Below are 19,675 nucleotides of genomic sequence, written 5' to 3'. Positions count from 1 at the left end.
AATCTTGAAAGTATTGTTTTTCTCGTACACGCATTAGAAAAAACAGAGTAGGAAACGTTAACTCTTAGCTTTTAATACTCATATGATTAGTGCTGAAGATACTGTTTCAATGCTTAAATTTAATAAATACCCAGCTCGTCATCTAACAGTTCACATATTTTTTAACCTAAAATGAAGTGGTAGACCATTGTTTCGTAGTCAGTTCAACTTGAAAAAACTAGCTGATATTGTTAATAAGCTGCTTTTGAAGTATTCTCACGTTTCTCAAGATATGCACACTTTAAATTTGGAAATCCCTAAAAGTGTGGATAAAGGCAAACTCTAAATTGATTGTAGGAGAATACAAAGTTAACCTTTCATACACATCTAAATATGAAACCTATTACGAGCTTTCGTTAAGGGGTGTAGTATCCACATATAACTCGTGTAATGCTATGCCTAAATGCATGTGTTACTTCATCATGGAATAACTCAGGTTCTTATAGGAATTGTCAACAGAGGCATGCCCATTTTGCAGAAGGGTTAGGGAGGCAATGACCGAACTTGATCTGTCTGCTGAAGTGAGTATACTCTTACCTAGATCTAATTTGATAATCCTCATCTCCGCATACATGTTGTTTTAGTAATTTTGTTCTCCGGGCCAGCTTGAGCGCGTTTGACTAATTACGTGCACTACATACTACCTTCCACCAACATAGGCAATGAGTAACTCTATCCACCAAGGTTTTCCTTGTAGTCCATGGTATTTGACTTTGGGGAAGCTCATTCCTTGAATGGATCATAGCTTATACAAGGACAATCTTTGTAAGAAGGACCAAAGCACACTGAAAGATACAATTCATGGAGAGTAAAGAAATAGAGCAAAGTTCAGCGAACCAAGTACCTGTATCTTACCCTTTCAAGGAAGGGGAAAAATGACATTATACAACATATTTAAATAAAAAATTGTAAAGATAAGACACTTGGGCCTAACTCAATCCCAAAGGCTAATTAATGAAGGGAGGATTGGCCAAGTCTATATAAGCAGACCACTGTCCATTCCCCAACCTATGTGGGACTCTAACCCACTCTAACAAAAATAAACAAATCCTACGACATATGGAAAGAAATCACCTAGTGGATTTTGACATAAGACCTTGTGGTTCTCAATCTACTTTATTTATCACACTCTTGGGCGCTCCTTATATATGTGGTATGAGCTTTAAATATTTTGAAGTGGTTCATTAGTCTAAACTATGTGATGTCCACACTGAATTTTTGATGTCCCATAATCTTGTGAAAAAATGTGGGTATCTCACTTGTGTTGGCTGAGTTGGAGCACTTTGAGAGACATTGGGATTTCGGATACTCTAGGCGTTTTAAAGTTGAGGAGGTGAAGCGTGCTATTAGTAGGATGAGCAGGGGAAAAGCGATAAGACCAGAAGAGATCCTGGTGGAGTTCTAGAAAAGCACAGTTAGAGTAGGTTTGGAGTGGTTGACTAGCCTATTCAATGTCATTTTTAAGACGACAAAGATGCCCGAGGAATGTAGGTGGAGCAAAATGGTCCTTTTGTTCAAGAACAAGGGTGATATCCAGAATTGCAACAACTACATGGGTATTAAGTGGTTAAGTCACACTATGAAAGTTCGGGAGAGAATGGTGGAGATGAAGTTAAGGAGGGGTGTGTCCATTTCTCAGAATCAGTTTGGGTTCATGCCAGGGTGATCAACCATAGAAGCTATCCTTCTTGTGAGGAGAGTGATGGAGAAATATAGAGAAAGGAAGAGGAACTTACATATGGTGTTCATTGACCTTTAGAAGGCCTATGACAAATACCGAGGGAAGTCTTGTGGCATGCCTGGAGGCAAGAGGTGTATAGTGGCCTACATTAGGGCAATAAAGGACATGTCTGGAGGAGCTAAAACGTGGTAAGAATGGTGGGAGGAGATTCAGAGCACTTTCCTATGGAGATGGGTTACACCCGGAATCAGCTATTAGTCTGTTTCTATTTGCCTTAGTGATAGATGAATTGACACGAAACATTCAAAATGAGGTGCCTTGGTGTATGTTGTTTGCGGATGACATAGTACTGATTGATGAGACTCGCGATGGAGTTAATGCTAAGTTAGATGTGTGGAGACAAACTTTGGAGACTAAATAGTTCAGGTTGAGCACGACCAAGACAGAGTATGTAGAGTGTGAATTCAGTGATGCGAGACATGAGGTAGGCGTGGAAGTGAGATTTGACACACGAAATATCCCCAAGAGTGATAGATTCAGATTTGACACACGAAATATCCCCAAGAGTGATAGATTCAAGTACCTTGGGTCTATAATTCAAGGGGGTGGGGACATCGATGATGATATCACACATCGTATTGGTGCGGCGTGGATGAAGTGAAGACTTGCCTTTGGAGTCTTATTGATAAAAAGGTACCACCAAAACTCAAAGGTAAGTTCTATAAAGTGGTTGTTAAACCGTCATTGTTGTATAGGCGGAGTGTTGACCATTGACCAGTTAAAAACTTTCATGTCTAGAAGATGCATGTTGCGGAGAAGAGGACGCTGAGGTGGATGTGTGGTCATACTATGACTGATAGTAATAGACATGAGGATATTCGGAATAAGCCAATAAGGTGGGAGTGACCTATGTGGTGGACAAGATGAGGGAAGTGCGATTGAGATGGTTTGAACATGTGAAGAAGAGATGCATTGAAGTGCGAGAGGTTGGTTATAGAGGATATGAGGAGAGGCAGAGGTAGTCCGAAAAAGTATTGGGAGAGGTGATGAGACAAGATATAACCTAGCTTCAGGTTACCGATGGCATGACCTTAGATAGGAGGGTGTGGAGGATACGTATTAGGGTAGAAGGTTAGAAGGTACTGCAGTATTGTCTTGCTTGTGGTGATTGGTCTTTGTCTTTGTACTAGGGGTATTAAAACTGTTTAGTATGCTGTTTAGTGTGTTCCGACTATCGCACTATTGTATTGTTGATTTGCTTCTTTCTGTTAGATTTTGCACTACTTACGTGTTACTTGCTATATTTTCTTCATTGGCTCCTTTTTTGTACCTGGATTTGCTGCCAAGGGTATTTCAGAAATAGCCTCTCTACCTCCACGAGGTATTGGTAAGGTCTACGTACATTTAACCCTCCCCAGACCCCACTTTTGAGATTTCACTGGGTATGTTGTTGTTTCCTTTGAGGAAAATTCTTTTTTTTCATGTTGGAACGAAAGAGTATTGTTTCTTGATCATGTTAAAATTTTCTAGTTTTGGTTTTGATTTTTCCAGATGTATCAGAAACATTTTAACTTACCCACCCTTTACCTGCTGCAATTTTTTTTTCTATAGAGTCAGAAGAAACATATGCAAAAAAAGCAATGCCAGCTTTTATGGTTTCAGTTGCATAACTCGATTCCTTCATTCGTTTCTTTGAGTATGATTTCTCCAGAAAAGAGAAAAATGCATTTGTTACAATGACGTAGTTCGTTAGTAGCTTTTGGAATATAGATACAACCATCATTAGTTATGACGATAACATTGCTAAGTGTTGAAGAGTCACCCTCTCTGTTCCAACTTACTATACAATGCCTACCATTTTAGGCAGAGCTAGACTACCCAAGTATTTGATCCTTTTCCCTAATGGATAAGTTTCCATACATTGATATAGGTACCACTTGATTTCTTCGTTTTCCAAAAAGAACTTTTTGAGGAACTGTTCCCCCACCTTCACGCTTTTGGGTACTTTTTTTCCAAGTAGTAATCCATGCTGATTCCATAATAGATTATTTCTATAACAAAAGAGACTCCAAGATAATATTCAATTCACACTTTCTCTTCATCTCCATGGTTGTCAAAACAGAATTAAAGTCAAATAGAAGGAAGTATTCATTAGCCAATTTACCTAATTGCATTATTTGCAAGTTAAGACCAGGAGAGCAGTTGGTTTCTTGTTCTTTGTGATTTTCCTCAAATGAGGGTTGTAGGGTTTCAGTTTAGACAAGATAACTTGAGGACATAGAGGGACTATGAGTCTATCTATGTATGGACTGGCTCTTGGTTTTTGTCTCTCTCTCTCTTTTTTTTTTTCTCTTTAATCAGTAGGTTTGATTGTTGGTTTTGGAATGTTATAGTGTCTTTGCAAGATATATCAAAATTCAAATTGACTTGTGTATCGAGCGTTCAAATAGAAGCAACAAAAGTTGAGTGAGGCTTTCTTCTTCCAATTTTGGAGGTGTAGGGAATTTGAATCTACACCTTTTATACTGAAGCAATTTCATTTTTTTTCCCGCCTTTATTGAGCACTGCAATTTTTCTTATGTAGGATCACCAGATTAGCAAGATTTGGGAAAATCCATTTTTTCAGTATCATTGTAATTATTAGGTTTTGTTAGAAGCTGTACACTTGTACAGGTACATACAATTAGCGATGTGCCTATCATCGAGCTAGATGCTATCTCAATTAAGAGATCACCAGCATCTATTTGGAGAATCAACCTTGTGATAGTCTTGGTAATATTGGTGAGATGACCTGGACCTGAAATACATGGGCTTCACGCAAACTAGCTAAATCAAGTCTTGTCCTCAAAAAAGTTCTCAATTTTACACTCAGATATTTTCTTTTGGAGATCCCAAGGGTTGCTGGCTCACAGTGTCAAAAGGTGGAAATTCAGCAACATAGTTGCATATGCTTTTAAAGAAGAATTAGTTAGTAAAATTTGGTTAACCCTTGCTTTCAGTTACATTTTTTGTAAAACCTTGCCATTAAGTTATGTAATTATATAAAATAGACATATCATCTAACCTGAAACTTTCCATTAAACATGAAAAGCTGCAAATCTTCCAGCTACTCAAATGTATTTCTCCTGAAAAATTTAAGTTTTAATACTTTAAAGTGCACTATGAATATTGAAAATATCATTTTTGTGTTCCACACAATGCTACGGATGAATACGGAGCATATAGAGGTGTTATGAAGTGCGTATCAATGTTTGTAGGTAAGTCGCGTGGGAGGAAGATCACAATAAGGAAGGAAGAATTTTATTTTTTAAAAAAGAAATATAACAAATGCTAGGTTTGCCATGCCCAATGTTTCGACGACGCGAGCCATTGCGCCGGTGGGCTTGGCAAAGCAGAGGGACTTCTGGGTGACACATAGCGGTAGCTCCTTAAGAAGCAGAACTTAGGTCACCAGGCGTGATGGGCTTGAGGCGTGCGACCGTGGCTATAAATAGCAAAGTCAGGGCAGCCATTATTTTGTCCAAATTTTGGCTAAGTGGTGGAACTTTATCAACCCCATTTCACCTATTCTTCAACATTTACACTCAATGTAACTTTTATGTGATTAGAGTCCTAACTAACACTGGAATTGCTAGATTTCAAGAAAATCTTTCTAGAACTCTAGAAGAGGAAAGGTTTTCTTCAAGAAATTAAATCTAAACTCTACGTAGGTTTTTGTGGATTGTTAGTGAGTATTTATGCTAGAAATAAATGTTTGTTGGAGTTGTTGGTGGATGGGTGACCATAGATGCGGAAATCTAAATATGCATTTTACTGCATTAATGAAGTTGTTGGGTCGATGAAGATGATGATAAATAGTGGCGATAGAGTTTTGATGGTGTATTGTTATGGATCAAATGAACCTATTAGCATTGTTGTTGAGATTATTTAGGATGGTTAACACATGTTTCCCCAAAATAGTCCATTGTGAAATTTTTGAAAATTAGGCGCAACTATAGAACACTTAGTTGATTAAATGGAGATCATTATGAGATGATGATATATTTCTGTCATGACCCAAAATGGATGTGATGACACTCGTCTATTCCCACCAAGACAAGTCAGCCTCAAACCCAACAACATGAAAGAAATGCATAAATTAAAACAAGAATAACATAAGAGCGAATAACTTAGTCATTCTAATATAACCTCAAAACCTGGTTGTCACGTGTACAAGCCACTAATGTATAAAGTTCAAAATTGAAAGATAATTACAAGTCTCAATGTCTTTGCTTCTCAAATAGAACAAAGCATAACATAAGGAACAAGAGGGCCCGCTGGGATGACACGCAACTACCTCTCAACATCCTTTGAATGCCTCGAAATAGAAGAGCAATCACACGGATCTGGGCTCGGAACCTACACAAGTGTAGAAGCAAGAAGTGAGTACCAAACAACACGGTACTCAACAAGCAACCTACTAAAAAAAGTAAATTAGCTAGAATACGAGTACTCTTTTCATCCTAACCGACCTCATCACACTACAACCTGCATTGAAATCAACCCAACCTTACAGTTTTACAATACATAGTTCACAAGGCTTAACAATCACAGTCCAATAGTCAACTTTACCATTCTCAAAAAAAAAAAAACAATCACAGTCCAATAGTTACAGTTCAACAACCAACAAGTTTCAAGTATGACAATCACAAGTATCAAGTAGATCAATCACAAGTATTAAGTAGATCAATCACAAGTGTCAAAATGCATCAAATCACAATAGTCAAACCCTTACCGGAACCATTTTCCTTTGGCACAATATCACTCGTCAGAACCATTTTCCTTCGGTTTTATATCATATCACTAGCTGGAACCATTTTCCTTCGGCTTTATATCATATCACTTGTCGAAACCATTTCCCTTCGATTTTATATCATAGCCCTAGCCGAAACCATTTTCCTTTGGCTTTATATCATATCACTTGCCGTAACCATTCCCTTTGACATAATCATGTCTCATCATGGTGCAAAGAAATCAATGCAAATAAGCAATTTCACACCATAAGGAAGAGACAACAACTCAAGCAATTCAAGTCCACAATAATGCCATCAAAGCATTTCATCAATCAACAAATTAGGGTCCACAACAAGGCAATTCACAAAGCATTATGATCTACAGGTTGCCTTTTTCATTAATCTCCTTTTTATTCATTAAGATTAATCAAGTGGAATAAATGAATCCATCACCTTATTCCCATTACTCCCCAACACAAAATGAAGGGAAATACAAGATTCTATAAGTTTTACAAGGTTTAGAAGATCCCTTGCCTCAATTTAATCAAAAGTCAATCCAAGATTTGAGTCTTCCCTTTCCGAACAATGCCCAAAGCCACACAATCTATTTCAATCAAGTAATCATAATAAGATTCCGGAATTAACAACATCCAAGTCATACATTTTAAAAAATGGATCAAATCAACTCAAGAACCCAATTCCGTAAATGAGGTTTGAATTCAAAAATCTTTACTTGAAAATGTTACCCAAGGCATTTGGAACTCATTGGTGAAAACCATTTCAAAAAAATAATTAAATTAGTTCACAATCATCATTTTACTTTAAAACACAAGTTCTTGAAAAATCTTGCCATTTGCCGATCAAAATCCCAAGTTTTGATGTTAAAATCCATAAATGAGAAAAGGGAATTAAAGTTTTATGGTCACAAAATCTTACCCAAATGATTTAGGACAAGAAATCTCTTCAAATCGCCTCCAAGGGTTTTCCAAAACCAAAATGGGAAAAAAAAGGGGTAAAACCCCAAAATTGCAGGTCTATTAACCTTCTCTGATCTCGCAAAAGCGGACATAGGTTCGCTTAAGCGAATGTCGCTAACGCGACCCTCGATTCGCTTAAGCGAACCCTGCTTAAGTGAGGTCTCTCGCTAAAGCGAAGCCTCCTTCGCTTTCACGAAGGTCACTTAAGCGGGATGGCCTTCGCAAAAGCGAGGCCTGCTAACACCAGCAAAAAAATACAGCCAACTACAAATCATCAAATGGACCCCTCAGGATTCGTTTGGAACCCCGTAACACGAATCTGAGGGCTCCTTGACCCGAATCTCATGAAAGTCACAAGAAATGAACATACCGCCTAAAAAGGCTAAATCAAGCTCGGGATCTTTAAAAATTCAATCAAGACCTTACTTAGAACTTAGACCATCCCCCAAATCCAAAGAAACTCTCGGACTGCCGATCCGAGAATCCGAACCTTGAATGTTGACCAAAGTCAACCCAAAGGCTAAAATCTCAACAATTTCAACCTTAGGACCTCAAATCCTCAAAAAGATTCCGAATTTGAGGCCGACAACTCTCTTGGACAAGTCTCCACACTCCAGGACTGATGGAATCAACAAAATTCCATTCCAACACTCGAAACTCCAAAAAACACCCAAAAACCACTTTTAAGCTACTTTAGCCTTTCAAAACCCAAAATTTACGCAATTCAAAACTTTCACTCAAAGCTCGAAATCAACTTTCAAAACTCAATGAGAAATGACTCGGGGTCAAAATTGGGAGGTGTAAAACGGTAATTTTACAAAAATTTTCAAATTGGGTACTTTTGTGATGACCAGTTCATATATGTAGAATGAAGTTGTTGGGTACCGTTATGATGACCATGACAATTTTAAACTATTTAAGGGTGACTTGAGGTATGCTGGGACTAAACTATCTCATGAGATTTCCATACGAATTTATGACTTCGAATTGATGATTTAAATGAGATTCGATGCATGTGCCAAACAAGCTTGTGTGGTTCGCGCCTTGGTTTGAAATAAATGTTGAAATTGCCCAATTGTCCAAGTCTTGAACTCTATATAAGTGGTTATGATTCTTATATGACTCATGTGTCGTTTGTGCAACACACCATGCTTTCAAATGTTTCTCATAACATGTTTGATTACAAAATTTATGAAATATTTTCAAATGATAATAGTGGAATCAGTTTCTCTTGATTTTCATTAAAGAAATGACATGAGCTACTTGATATAAAGAAAAAGGAAATGAGTAATAATGATGGTGTGTTGCCTAGTTGATCAGGGTATATACTACAACCTATGTGGATGGTATCCTGATGTATGCAACACCACTTGTGTAATTGATGTTGAAACACACAATATTGAGAATGATGCTTGAAATGTTAATCCTATGAACAAAGTTCCTTTGTTGAAAAATGAATTTCTTACCTCTACATTGGGTACTTGAATTTCTTGAACTTTTTTTTTTTTTTGGTTTAACTGGCATATATATTTCATTCATACCAAAACATACAAGTTAGTTCAGACAGCCTGGACAAGCTGCTCTATTTACAATCATATCGCTACAACTAAGAAAAATTAGAAAAACTAATCAGGATAGTTAGAAATCTCTTGTAGTCTCCTTCTCCAAATTGCATTGTTTCTGCCTAGTACGTGTAAATGGATCACCATGTCTTTAATCAACAATTCTGGCTGGAATGTTTTCCTTTGAAATCGAGCATTGTTTCTAGCTTGCCACAACTTATGTATCACCATTGCAAAAGCACAACTTGTTATCTCTGCTGTTCCACCTTTTTTCTTAGCTATTTGGCTCAACCAATGCAATTCATCTTCCCATCTCATGGGTTGTCTGTTATGCCCCAACCATTGTAGTACCCACCTCCAAATGTTTGTGGTAATTCGACATTCGAAGAATAAGTGTGCAAATGTTTCCATGTGCAATCCACAGAAAGCACATTCTGGTGTCACATTGATTCCAAACTTCAATAGTCTTTCAGCTGTTGCAAGTCTCTGTTTTATGGCCAACCATAGTATAAATCTATGCCTGGGGTGTATCCTTGGATGCATTGTTAGAGATTTCCAGGCAACTTTAGGATGGTCTGGAAGCAGGGAAATATACATCTTGTGTATTGAGAACTTTCCCCCTAGTTGTATACCCTGCATCTGCTGTGATATTGTCCCATGAATATGGCTTCTAATCCTCAGCTGCTCCCTTGCCTCCAGCACTTTTCTAACCACCCAAGATGCATTCCTGGGGATCCTTACTGGATACATGTCTCCAGTTTTGATGTAGTAGCTATGAACCCACTGCACCCATAAACAATCTTTCTTTCTATCTATGTCGCATAGAAGTTTAAGAATAGCTGCTTTGTTCCAAGTGCATAGGTACATTATATTAAGTCCTCCTGCTGCTCCTGGTAGGCAGATGTTTGCCCAAGACACTAGAGCTTTGATCCTGTTACAGCACCAGTCCATAGAAAAGTTCTACAGAGTTGTTCAATTGTCTTGATTACCTTCTTGGGTAAAAGAAAATTCTGAGCCCAATAAGCCTGTACTCCAAAAAGGACTGCTTTGATTAATTGTAATCTCCCTGCATATGACAATAGTTTGGCAGACCAACAAGTTATTTTAGCAGTTATCTTCTCAATTAAAGGGAGGTATGCATGAACTCCAAGTTTTTGAGATGCTAGAGGCACTCCTAGGTATCTGAATGGCAAAGTCCCCTCAATGAATCCCAATGCTTCAATTATGCTTTGCTTTGTATGATCAGTCACCCCAGCAATGTATATGGAACTCTTCTCTGTATTTGCTTGTAGGCCTGATGCGTCAGAAAAATTCCTAAAGGCAGCATACATCAATTTGACTGATATTAAGTCAGCTCTGCAATACATCAATAAGTCATCAGCAAAGCAAATGTGAATGCTGTTTAGTCTTTCACACCTGGGATGATAATTAAAGTCCACATTTGTTGCCATTTGCTTGAGTTCCCTTCCAAGATACTCCATAGCCAATACAAAGAGATAGGGGGAAATGGGATCCCCCTGTCTGAGCCCCCTTTGTGCTGGAAAAGGTTCAGTTAGCCCACCATTCAAAGGCAAAGAATATGATACTGTAGATATACATTTCATGATCCATTGCACAAACTTTTCTGGAAACCCCATATCACTCTACAACCTCTCCAAGAAACCCCAATCCAAAGTGTCATATGCCTTCCTTAGGTCCACCTTTAACACACATATAGGTGAAATCCATTTTCTATTAGAGCTCTTGAATATTTCATGACTGACCATGATATTATCAACTATACTCCTACCCTCCACAAATGCTGATTGGGCTTTATCAACAAGACCAGAAATCACTAGCTTCAGTCTATTAGTTAAAACCTTAGCTATGATTTTATATAAAGTGGTGCAGCAAGCAATGGGTCTATAATCACTAACCTTTGTTGGCGCTTTGACTTTAGGAATTAAAGTTACTGCTGTAACATTAATAGCATGATGGATCCTACCAGTCTGAAAAAAATGTAGTACAGCTGCTATAACATCCTTTCCAACCACTTTCCAGTTCTTTGTAAAGAATTCAATGGGAAAACCATCCACTCCTGGAGCCTTGTCCTTGGGCATGCTCTTTATGGCCTCCACTATCTCCTCATTTGTTACTTCCTGTATGAGCTCTCTTTGCTGCATGATAGTTAGGCATGTACCACCTCTAACCACTCTAGTATTTAAACATTTCAATTCAGATGCTTTTGTCCCCATCAACCCTTTGAAAACAGAAATAAATTCTGCTTCAATTTGTAAAGGTTCTGTCAGCTTTAGACCAGTTTCAGTACAAATGGAGGTAATAGTGTTATGACTAGACCTTATCTTCCACTGGGCATGGAAATATTTGGAGTTGGAGTCCCCAAGTTCAATCCAATTAGCCCTAGCTTTTTGTCTAAGTGCAGCCTCTTCAATATTACTCCATTTCTCCAACTCTATGATTGTCTGTTTCTCCCTTAGTTGCGCGGACTCTCCATTTTTGTTGCCGCACCCGTCTCGGATTCTCCAAAAATACACTACTTTTGGCGAATCCGACACGCACCCGTTGACATTTTTGAAGAGTCCGAGCAACATAGGTTTCTCCTGATCAATAAGTTCCTGATCCAGTTTACTAATCTGAATTTTGCCTTGGATTATCTCCAGTTTTTCCCTTAGTACCTGCAGCTTTTGCTTATATGAAGCAATATAGTTGTTTATGTCCCTGCTTTGATGTTTTACATTCTTGAGTTTCCCCCACACCTGCTTCATATTAATCTTCTCCACACTATCACCCCAAGCATTTCTCAGTTTTTCAGCAAAATCAGGATGCTCCATCATGTTATTGAAAAACCTAAATGGCCTTGGATGAATGCTGTTATACGGCTTACATTTGATCAGGATGGGAGAATGGTCAGATACTGAAGGATTCAAATATTCTGCCTCTATATGTCCAAACTGTTGCAGCCAAACCATATTCCCAAAGGCCCAATCAATCTTACTGTAGACTCTTATTTCCTCCCTGTTTGTTGCACCAAGTAAAATGCCATCCCACTCCCTTTATTGGTGTTAGCTGCAAATAATCTATAACATTTTGGAATCCCTGCACCTCTTGTTGAGTGTCAGGAGATCCCATTCTATCATCAGAACTCAGCACACTGTTAAAGTCCCCACTTATAATCCAAGGAAGTTGGTTCTGCAAAGTTAATTGCGTAAGATTCTGCCATAACATTTCTTTCTTCTGCACTTCATTCCTAGCATAGACAACAGTATAATATAATCTCAGCTGGAGTTCTGGTTCTTCAACTAGGCAATGAATGAATTGCTCAAATATATCAAGTATTTGCACCTTCAATGTTGATTTCCACATAAGCCATATTCTTCCATTTGCATCATCCTTGTAATTATTTACACTAGACCAACCATATGCTACTCTGTTAATAATATGTGCAGCTCTCTTTACCTTAACCCTTGTTTCCAGGCAACCCATTATATCTATTCTATGTTTATTCAGAAAGAGTTTCAGCTCTTTCTGTTTGTGGCCTTGATTAAGTCCCCTTATATTCCAAGTAGTGAGTATCAAGCTGGAAGGAATGGCATATAGTTGCCAGCACTCTTCCAGTTACCCTGCATTGCTACCTCTTCAATCATTGTGTCATCTGCTATCTCTTCAACAAGTTGCTTACCCTCTCTCTGGCCAGGATCTATCACAGGTTGATCTGTAGGAATCTGGTGTACCTCTTGTATAAACTCACTTGCATCTTGAGGTTTGACAGGCATCCATTTGGCCACCAATTTCCTATTAACATCCTTCATCTTCCCCTTCCAATGGTCAACTTTTACTCCCCCTCCCATGTCCTTCTCCTTGGAGGAATATTTGTACCAGCAGTCATTCTCATTATGTCCAAGTCTAATGCACTGATTACAAAATTTGGGTTTGCATTCATACTCAATATTTTGATCCCATGGACCAGTAGGTGTTTCCACTACTATGACATCAGGCAAGCTCTTAGCCAAGTCCACCTCAATCAATACCCTGGCATAGGATATTTTTTCAGCATTTGCAGTGATCCCATCAGTGTATAATGGTATCCCAATTGCAGTAGCAAGTTTACTCAAGGCTCTAACAGACCAGTACCCCACAGGTAAGCTGGGAAATCTCACCCAAATTGGAATTTGATTATACATTTCAGCATTCAATTCAAAGTCCAGCTCCCAATTTCGCAGAATCATTTTTGTACTACCATAGAAATATGGCCCTGTTTGCATCTTTTTCTCTATCAATGGTGTTTTGGAACTTAAAAACATAGTATCCATCATCATGGTACAGAATCTTAGGTAGTGCAACAAAACCCCATACCTTCCTGATAAATTCCTCCAATAACATACCCTATTAGTGCATTCTCCCACTCCTTAACCTGTAATCGGATATCCTCCTCCTCAATCTGAACTGTAAGTATACCCTCCTTAATCACAGGGAGGATGAAGTTCAGGGTCTTACCATTACCGCGATTTCCTTTCACCTGTGCTGGAGCATTAGGAGTAGGTTGTGAAGACATGCCTGCATCAGAAAATTGCAATCGTCTCTTTGGCGTGTCCTTTCCGTCCGCATCTCCCAGCTGAATTTCATCCTCTAAGCTGCTAGTATCATTCTCCTTCACTGTCGTCTGGCACTTCAAAGGTAGAAAATCCCCAAAAGTAAGGGGTGACAGCTTATGAGTTGCTCCAGTAGCTGGTATGACGGTTTTGGGTGTGTGCTTAGGTGGTGATTGTCGCCGGCGGGCCATCGGTGAAGTATTCTTAGCTCACAATCGCTACCTTGCTATTGTGCGCTGAGAGCTTTCTCTAGAATTTTTTTCCCGTCCAAGAAAAATCGCAACAATTTCTTGAACTTTTTATTAAAACTTGACATGCATATTGAGTTTTATATAGCTCTTGCCCTACCATGTGGTGGTATAGCTATGATGTATACCGAGTGTTCCAATGCTCGGGCTTCATTCCATGTGCATATTTCAGGTATTGGTCAGACACAGGACAATCTACGTATGAACTAGAATCCTGCTTCCTTATAGCTATTTTTTGTGAACCCACTTATGGATCGTGGGAGCACGTTGTCTAGTTTATAATATTTTGTATAGTTTGACTAGTCCCGTAACTTCATTTATTCATTCATAGCATCATAGAGACTCCATAGATGAACTTGTAATATTTTGGGTTTATGGGTACTCACATGACCTTATGAATAACTTTCTTTATGCCTTATTAATGATTGTGTTTAGGCCGACAAGAGCCCTTTATCGAATAAATCTTTAAATTGAAAAAGAATCTTTATTTCACTTATTGAATTTGTAAAACAATTACTATGAAATGTTTTGGGTATGATTGTTGCATGTGGGTAGAAGCAGGTAGTAATTAAGTTATACATGTTTGCTTGGTGCAGATGGGTAAGTATTGGGTGCCGGCCACGTTTCATCCCTTTTTTGGTCGTCATCTAAGATCTAGATTGTTCCTCATCACTTGCTAGTAGGAATGAAAAGACCATGGTTTGAATGCAGAAGTCCTTTCTGTGTTTGTTTGTTTAGTGTTACTTGATTATGAGGTTTAATGTATTCATTTGCTGCAATATATAACACTTTAAAATGTTGAATATTAAATGCACCCAAGGGTGTGGCTTGGTTCTCAACGAAGTGGGTTGAGAATCATGAGGTCTCGGGTTCAAAGCCAGTGGAGGCAAAAACTCTAGGTGATTTCTTCCAATCTGTCCAAGTCTGATGTAGGCAGTTATCAAAACAAATGTTGAATGTTAAAGCTATTTACTTTTCCATATTTCAGTTTTATCTCTTATTTAATTTGCCATGAGGTTATCTTATGCTCCAAATGTGACTTTGTAGATTTACCCATGCCCAAAGGGTTCAGTGAGACACCGTGAAATGGTTAGAAGATTGGGAGGCAAAGAACAGTATGTAGATCATCTCTAGATAATTTTATATTGAGCTTTGTTAGTTTGACAAACATTGGAGGATTTTTTTTCCTTCTCCTTTAACAAACAAGTTCCGAAAAGCTAGATAACATGTAGAGCAAATAATGCTGAACCATGAGAAGGTGAAGATGCAAGAAGATCTTTCATGGATGTCTATTATATTGTATTCTTAATTTGTCTTTTCCTTCTGAATCACATCTTAGTATACCCCTTTAATTGGAGATCTTTGCCTAGTATATGCATATGGATAAGAGGCAAGAAGCTAATTAAACTAGGTATTCATTTAGGGCCATATTTTTGGTTCTTGCCTAATGCTGTCCTGGCTGTCATTCTTAACATAGTGAATTGCTGCTATTTTGCAGGTTCCCATTCCTTGTTGACCCAAATACTGGAACTTCGCTCTATGAAAGTGGTAAGAAGCATGAGTAGTGCAGTTCCTTTTCCTTCGTACTTTTTTGGTGTTCAAGGCAATTTCATTTGAGTGCTGAATAACTGTTCATTTTCCAACCAAATGGGTGCAATACCACACACATGCTTCAGCTTTTAAATGTTAGTGCACGGATCACGCTTTTAATTTGTGCTACCCTGGATTAAGATGAAGACTAATACCCTGTTTGGCCAATCTTCTAAAATCAGCTTATTATGGTGTTTTTCAAAAAAGTACTTTTGGTGAGAAACAGTTTCTATTTGGCCAATAAATTTAAAGCACTTTTGAGCAACAATTAGCGTTTGACCAACATTTCTAATAGTGCTTCTTAGTATATTTTTTTCAAACGTACTTTTTCTATAAAGCACTTTTGAGGGAAAACCTACATCTTCTGAAAAACAGCTTCTGCTACTTCCCAGAAGCACTTATTTTCTCCCAAAAGCTTGGCCAAACACCTTTTTATTTCTATTTTTTTATTTTATATATGAGTACTTGTTGTAAAATATAAGCGCTCTTGGCCTCCCAAAAGCTTGGCCAAACAGGCTATAAGCATAGTTGTGCCCTTGATTGTCTTACTAGCTTAAGAACAGATCCAGCTTTCTGTTTTCTTCTAGGGGTCAGGGGAGGAACTTTTATATTTGGAGTACAGTTGTAGGGATAGTTACATCATGTGAAGAGAGAACTACTAACCTGGTAGAGCCTTTCTCAAGACATCTTAATACCTTCCTTTTGGTTGTAACTTGAGAAACTTTGATACCTGAATTGATATGATGGTTCGCAATATTCAAGATGGCATACCCTTGGTATTTACACATTAACAAAAGCAAAGCATATGATCTTATGGTTCTCTCTATCACCAAAAACAATGGAACCCTAGCTTAGTTCTCAGTTGTTTCTGATTTAGTGACTTGACTACTATTTACCTTCTCTTTTACTGTTTTACATGTCTCTATTATGTTCTAGGTTTTTGTTGGAATTCTTCCAAGTTACTCCTCTTCCATTTGCAATAGCACACAATAAAGGCAAGCTTTAGTACCCCCTATTCAAAGAGGGCTTTGCTTTTTGCACACTGGATCACCATGCAAGCTCATCATTGCTAGAGTAAGAACCAGTATATATTAGGCTGTCTACAAAATCTGATGGCATATGGGTCAGAAAAACTGCAAGCAAAAAGTAAATGCTTTACCGTCTCAGGTTTTGAGTTTAAAAGCAGTGGTTATTATCTTCAACAATCTCCTGACTTTTATCTCTCCAGTGTGCTAAGTTTGTTCTGATTGGTCAGCTAAAGAATGAAAGCTAATCTTGGGATTCTTTAAGGGAACCATGCCAATGGTTGTTATTCCCTTGTTTCTAGGAGTTGGTAAGCACTTCCAAGGGAAATATATACACACTGTCACCTTTCCTTGTCACTTCATCAGCTCCAGTACAAGGAAGGATAGCCATAAGAATGGTGACCAGTTCACCAACTGCTGTAGTTCTCTAAATCATTTTCTTCCAGCTGAGCGCCATTGTACATTTTAAGTACATAAGCTACTATAGAATGAATACCAAGACCCATATGTCCTAGGTTCGTAGCAAATGAATAACTTGCCAAAAAGAAAAGAAGCAAATAAAGAGAAAACAAGAGCTGCAATCTGTGTTATGCATTATACCAATTCCTTTTTATCAGGAGGCACCTCCTTTCTAATTGGGATATATGATATTGAAAAAGCTGATGAGACAACCAGCATTCTATACAACTCTGTTCCTCTAGTAAACTAATGAGTGGTTTTTATTTCTCAGGTGATATTGTTAAATATTTATTTCATCAATATGGTCAAGGAAGGAATCCATCTACTGGTCTCTTGGAAAGGTATTTATCATATCTATCATGCTAATGAATAGGCATCCTAATTTGGGGATCTTTTTTCCTGGTGGGTGTTGGGAGAGGGACTTCTGCATGGATAGCAGAGAAGGCAGAGGTTACTGCAGAGAAATTACCTTCAGATCAGTTTTCCATGATTAATTTCTCTTTTATTGTGCTTGATGATGATACTTATGCTCAATATTGAAAATGCACCCGCATGTCGACTTATCCAGTGAATGTAGGTGAATGGGAGGTCCAAATTTTCAGTGCGTTATAGTCCACATGTTGTTTGCCTTTTCCCACTTGAGCAGAATGATATATAGTGATTAATGTGGAATAAGATTGTTGAATAATTTCATTCATATTTTTCTATGTCATATACATGGCTTTATATATACGTAAGAGATTGTGGAGTAGAATCACCTAAATCCCATGAAATCTGGGATTATACAGAATCATATATTTTACATTAAGAGAAAGAATCAGAGTAATGATATTCTAGATTACCACAATTATCCTAAGATCTTCGAGGATCATATCTTGATATGAAGAATATCTTCTCATCTTAGAGAATCATATCTTTGATGACAAGAATATCTTCTTGGAAATCCTCTATATCAGCCAACACTCCCCCTCAAGTGGGTGAATGGATATCTTCCATTCCTAGCTCACTTATTAGATCTTGAAACACATTGTTTGGCAGTCCTTTTATTAAAACATCAGCCACCTGATCTTTTGTAGATACAAATGGCGTACAAATGAGCCCTCTATCTAGTTTCTCCGTAATGAAATGTCTGTCTACCTCAATATGCTTAGTGCGATCATGTTGTACAGGATTATGAGCTATACTTATTGCTGATTTATTGTCACAATATAGTCTCATAGGTCCTTCCCATCTTATCTTCAAATCATCAAGGATTATCTTTAACCATAACAACTCACAAACTCCCATAGCCATAGGTCAAAGCATCCAATCGGGTAAGTTCACATATTTTGGAACTTAGCAGAACCTACGGAGTGGCGTTTGAAGGTTTCAGGGGGGAAACACATGCATTACTGATGAAGCTCGATGAAAGAAAGAGGGTGATGGAGAAGAAAGGGGAAAATAGTGAAGCATCAACTTCTCGACACAGAGGAATTGGCAAGAATGAGCTGAAGAATTTTCTGTCAACAGAGGGAGAGTCCAGCCACTATTTCTCAAATGAAAGTAAATATATTATCGTGGAATGTTAGGGGGATTAACAAGATTTCAACAAGGAATCTGGTTAAGAGCTCACTACTTAAATGGAGAGCTGATGTTTACTGCTTTCAGGAGACAAAAATCAGCAAAGATGTAGAGAGGATTGCCGAACAATTGTGGGCTAGTAGATGGATTAGGTGTGGGTATATCAAAGACGATGGCAGTAGTGGGGGGTCCTAATTATGCGGGACTCAAGAATTTGGGTAGGCAGTAGTGTAGAGGAAGGCAAATTCTCAATTACATACAAATTCGAAGTTGTCCAAGATGGGTTTTACTGGTTTCTCACTGGTGTGTATGCTCCACATACCAGAACTGAAAAATTAGAACGCTGGGAAGAAATTGCAGCAGTTAGAGAGCTATGTGGAGGTCCTTGGATTACCTGTGGGGACTTCAACTGTCATGCCCCGAGCCTATACCCTGAGCAGGACTGGCACTCGATAACTATTGCTGGCCCCAAGCGAACCCTTGGCCTGGCTTAACTCATAGCGGAAGAATTAAAGCATTAATACAAGGATTCAAATGCACTTTAAAACAACTGGCTCAAATAAACTTGGAACGTTTAAGGACAAACATTCAGGTTAGCCAAAGTGGCAACTCAAGTCTTTTAGCAAAACATCTGAAATACAAGACTAAAGAACTCATATCTAATTGTCTATGAAGCCTCTAAATACTAAGAGGGATGTCGGGACAAGACCCCCGGTCATCCTAACAACTGACTAACAAGGAAATAAAAGAGAATCCTCTGGAAGCAATGAGGCTTACCAACTAACTCTGAGTGCTCAACTTGATCAACGAGGCGCTGGATGCTGATCCTGATTACCTGTATCTGCATCATAAGATAATGCAGGCCAAATGGCATCAGTACATTGAATGTACGAGCATGCGAGGGGAAAACTAAACATGACATAGGCTTGAAAGGAATCTGAAAAGAACACTTACCTTAGCTTTACTCAACTCATGAATACTCAACTCAAATGCAAAGTAAAACAATAATAAAGGTGCAGTTTATACAAAGCATTTAAAACTTAAAGAAATACAATAACAACTCAGTTTACATATAAAGTAATATAATACTGTGGGAGTTTCTCTAACCGACAACCATCACTATGAGCTAAAGTGATGATATAACGTCTCGCCCACGCTGCCAGAACTCCCTGG

The 19,675-nt window shown here is 38.2% G+C and overlaps 1 protein-coding gene across 1 annotated transcript in view; it reads left to right on the top strand.

Moving 5' to 3' along the window:
* Nucleotides 1–19,675, top strand: part of LOC125821743 (uncharacterized) — a 37,923-nt gene that overhangs the window by 2,797 nt on the left and 15,451 nt on the right. Inside the window, exons 4-7 of the mRNA XM_049501126.1 lie at nt 499–560; nt 14,916–14,983; nt 15,367–15,416; nt 17,214–17,283. Of these exons, the coding sequence (XP_049357083.1) occupies nt 499–560; nt 14,916–14,983; nt 15,367–15,416; nt 17,214–17,283 (250 nt within the window). The remainder of the gene's footprint in view (nt 1–498; nt 561–14,915; nt 14,984–15,366; nt 15,417–17,213; nt 17,284–19,675) is intronic.

Source organism: Solanum verrucosum, unplaced genomic scaffold (assembly GCF_900185275.1).
Source record: "Solanum verrucosum unplaced genomic scaffold, falcon-dt-bn FXZP01000210.1, whole genome shotgun sequence".
NCBI lineage: Eukaryota > Viridiplantae > Streptophyta > Magnoliopsida > Solanales > Solanaceae > Solanum > Solanum verrucosum.
Note: the sequence above shows the minus strand (reverse complement) of the source record. Positions and strands in the feature narration are given on the sequence as shown.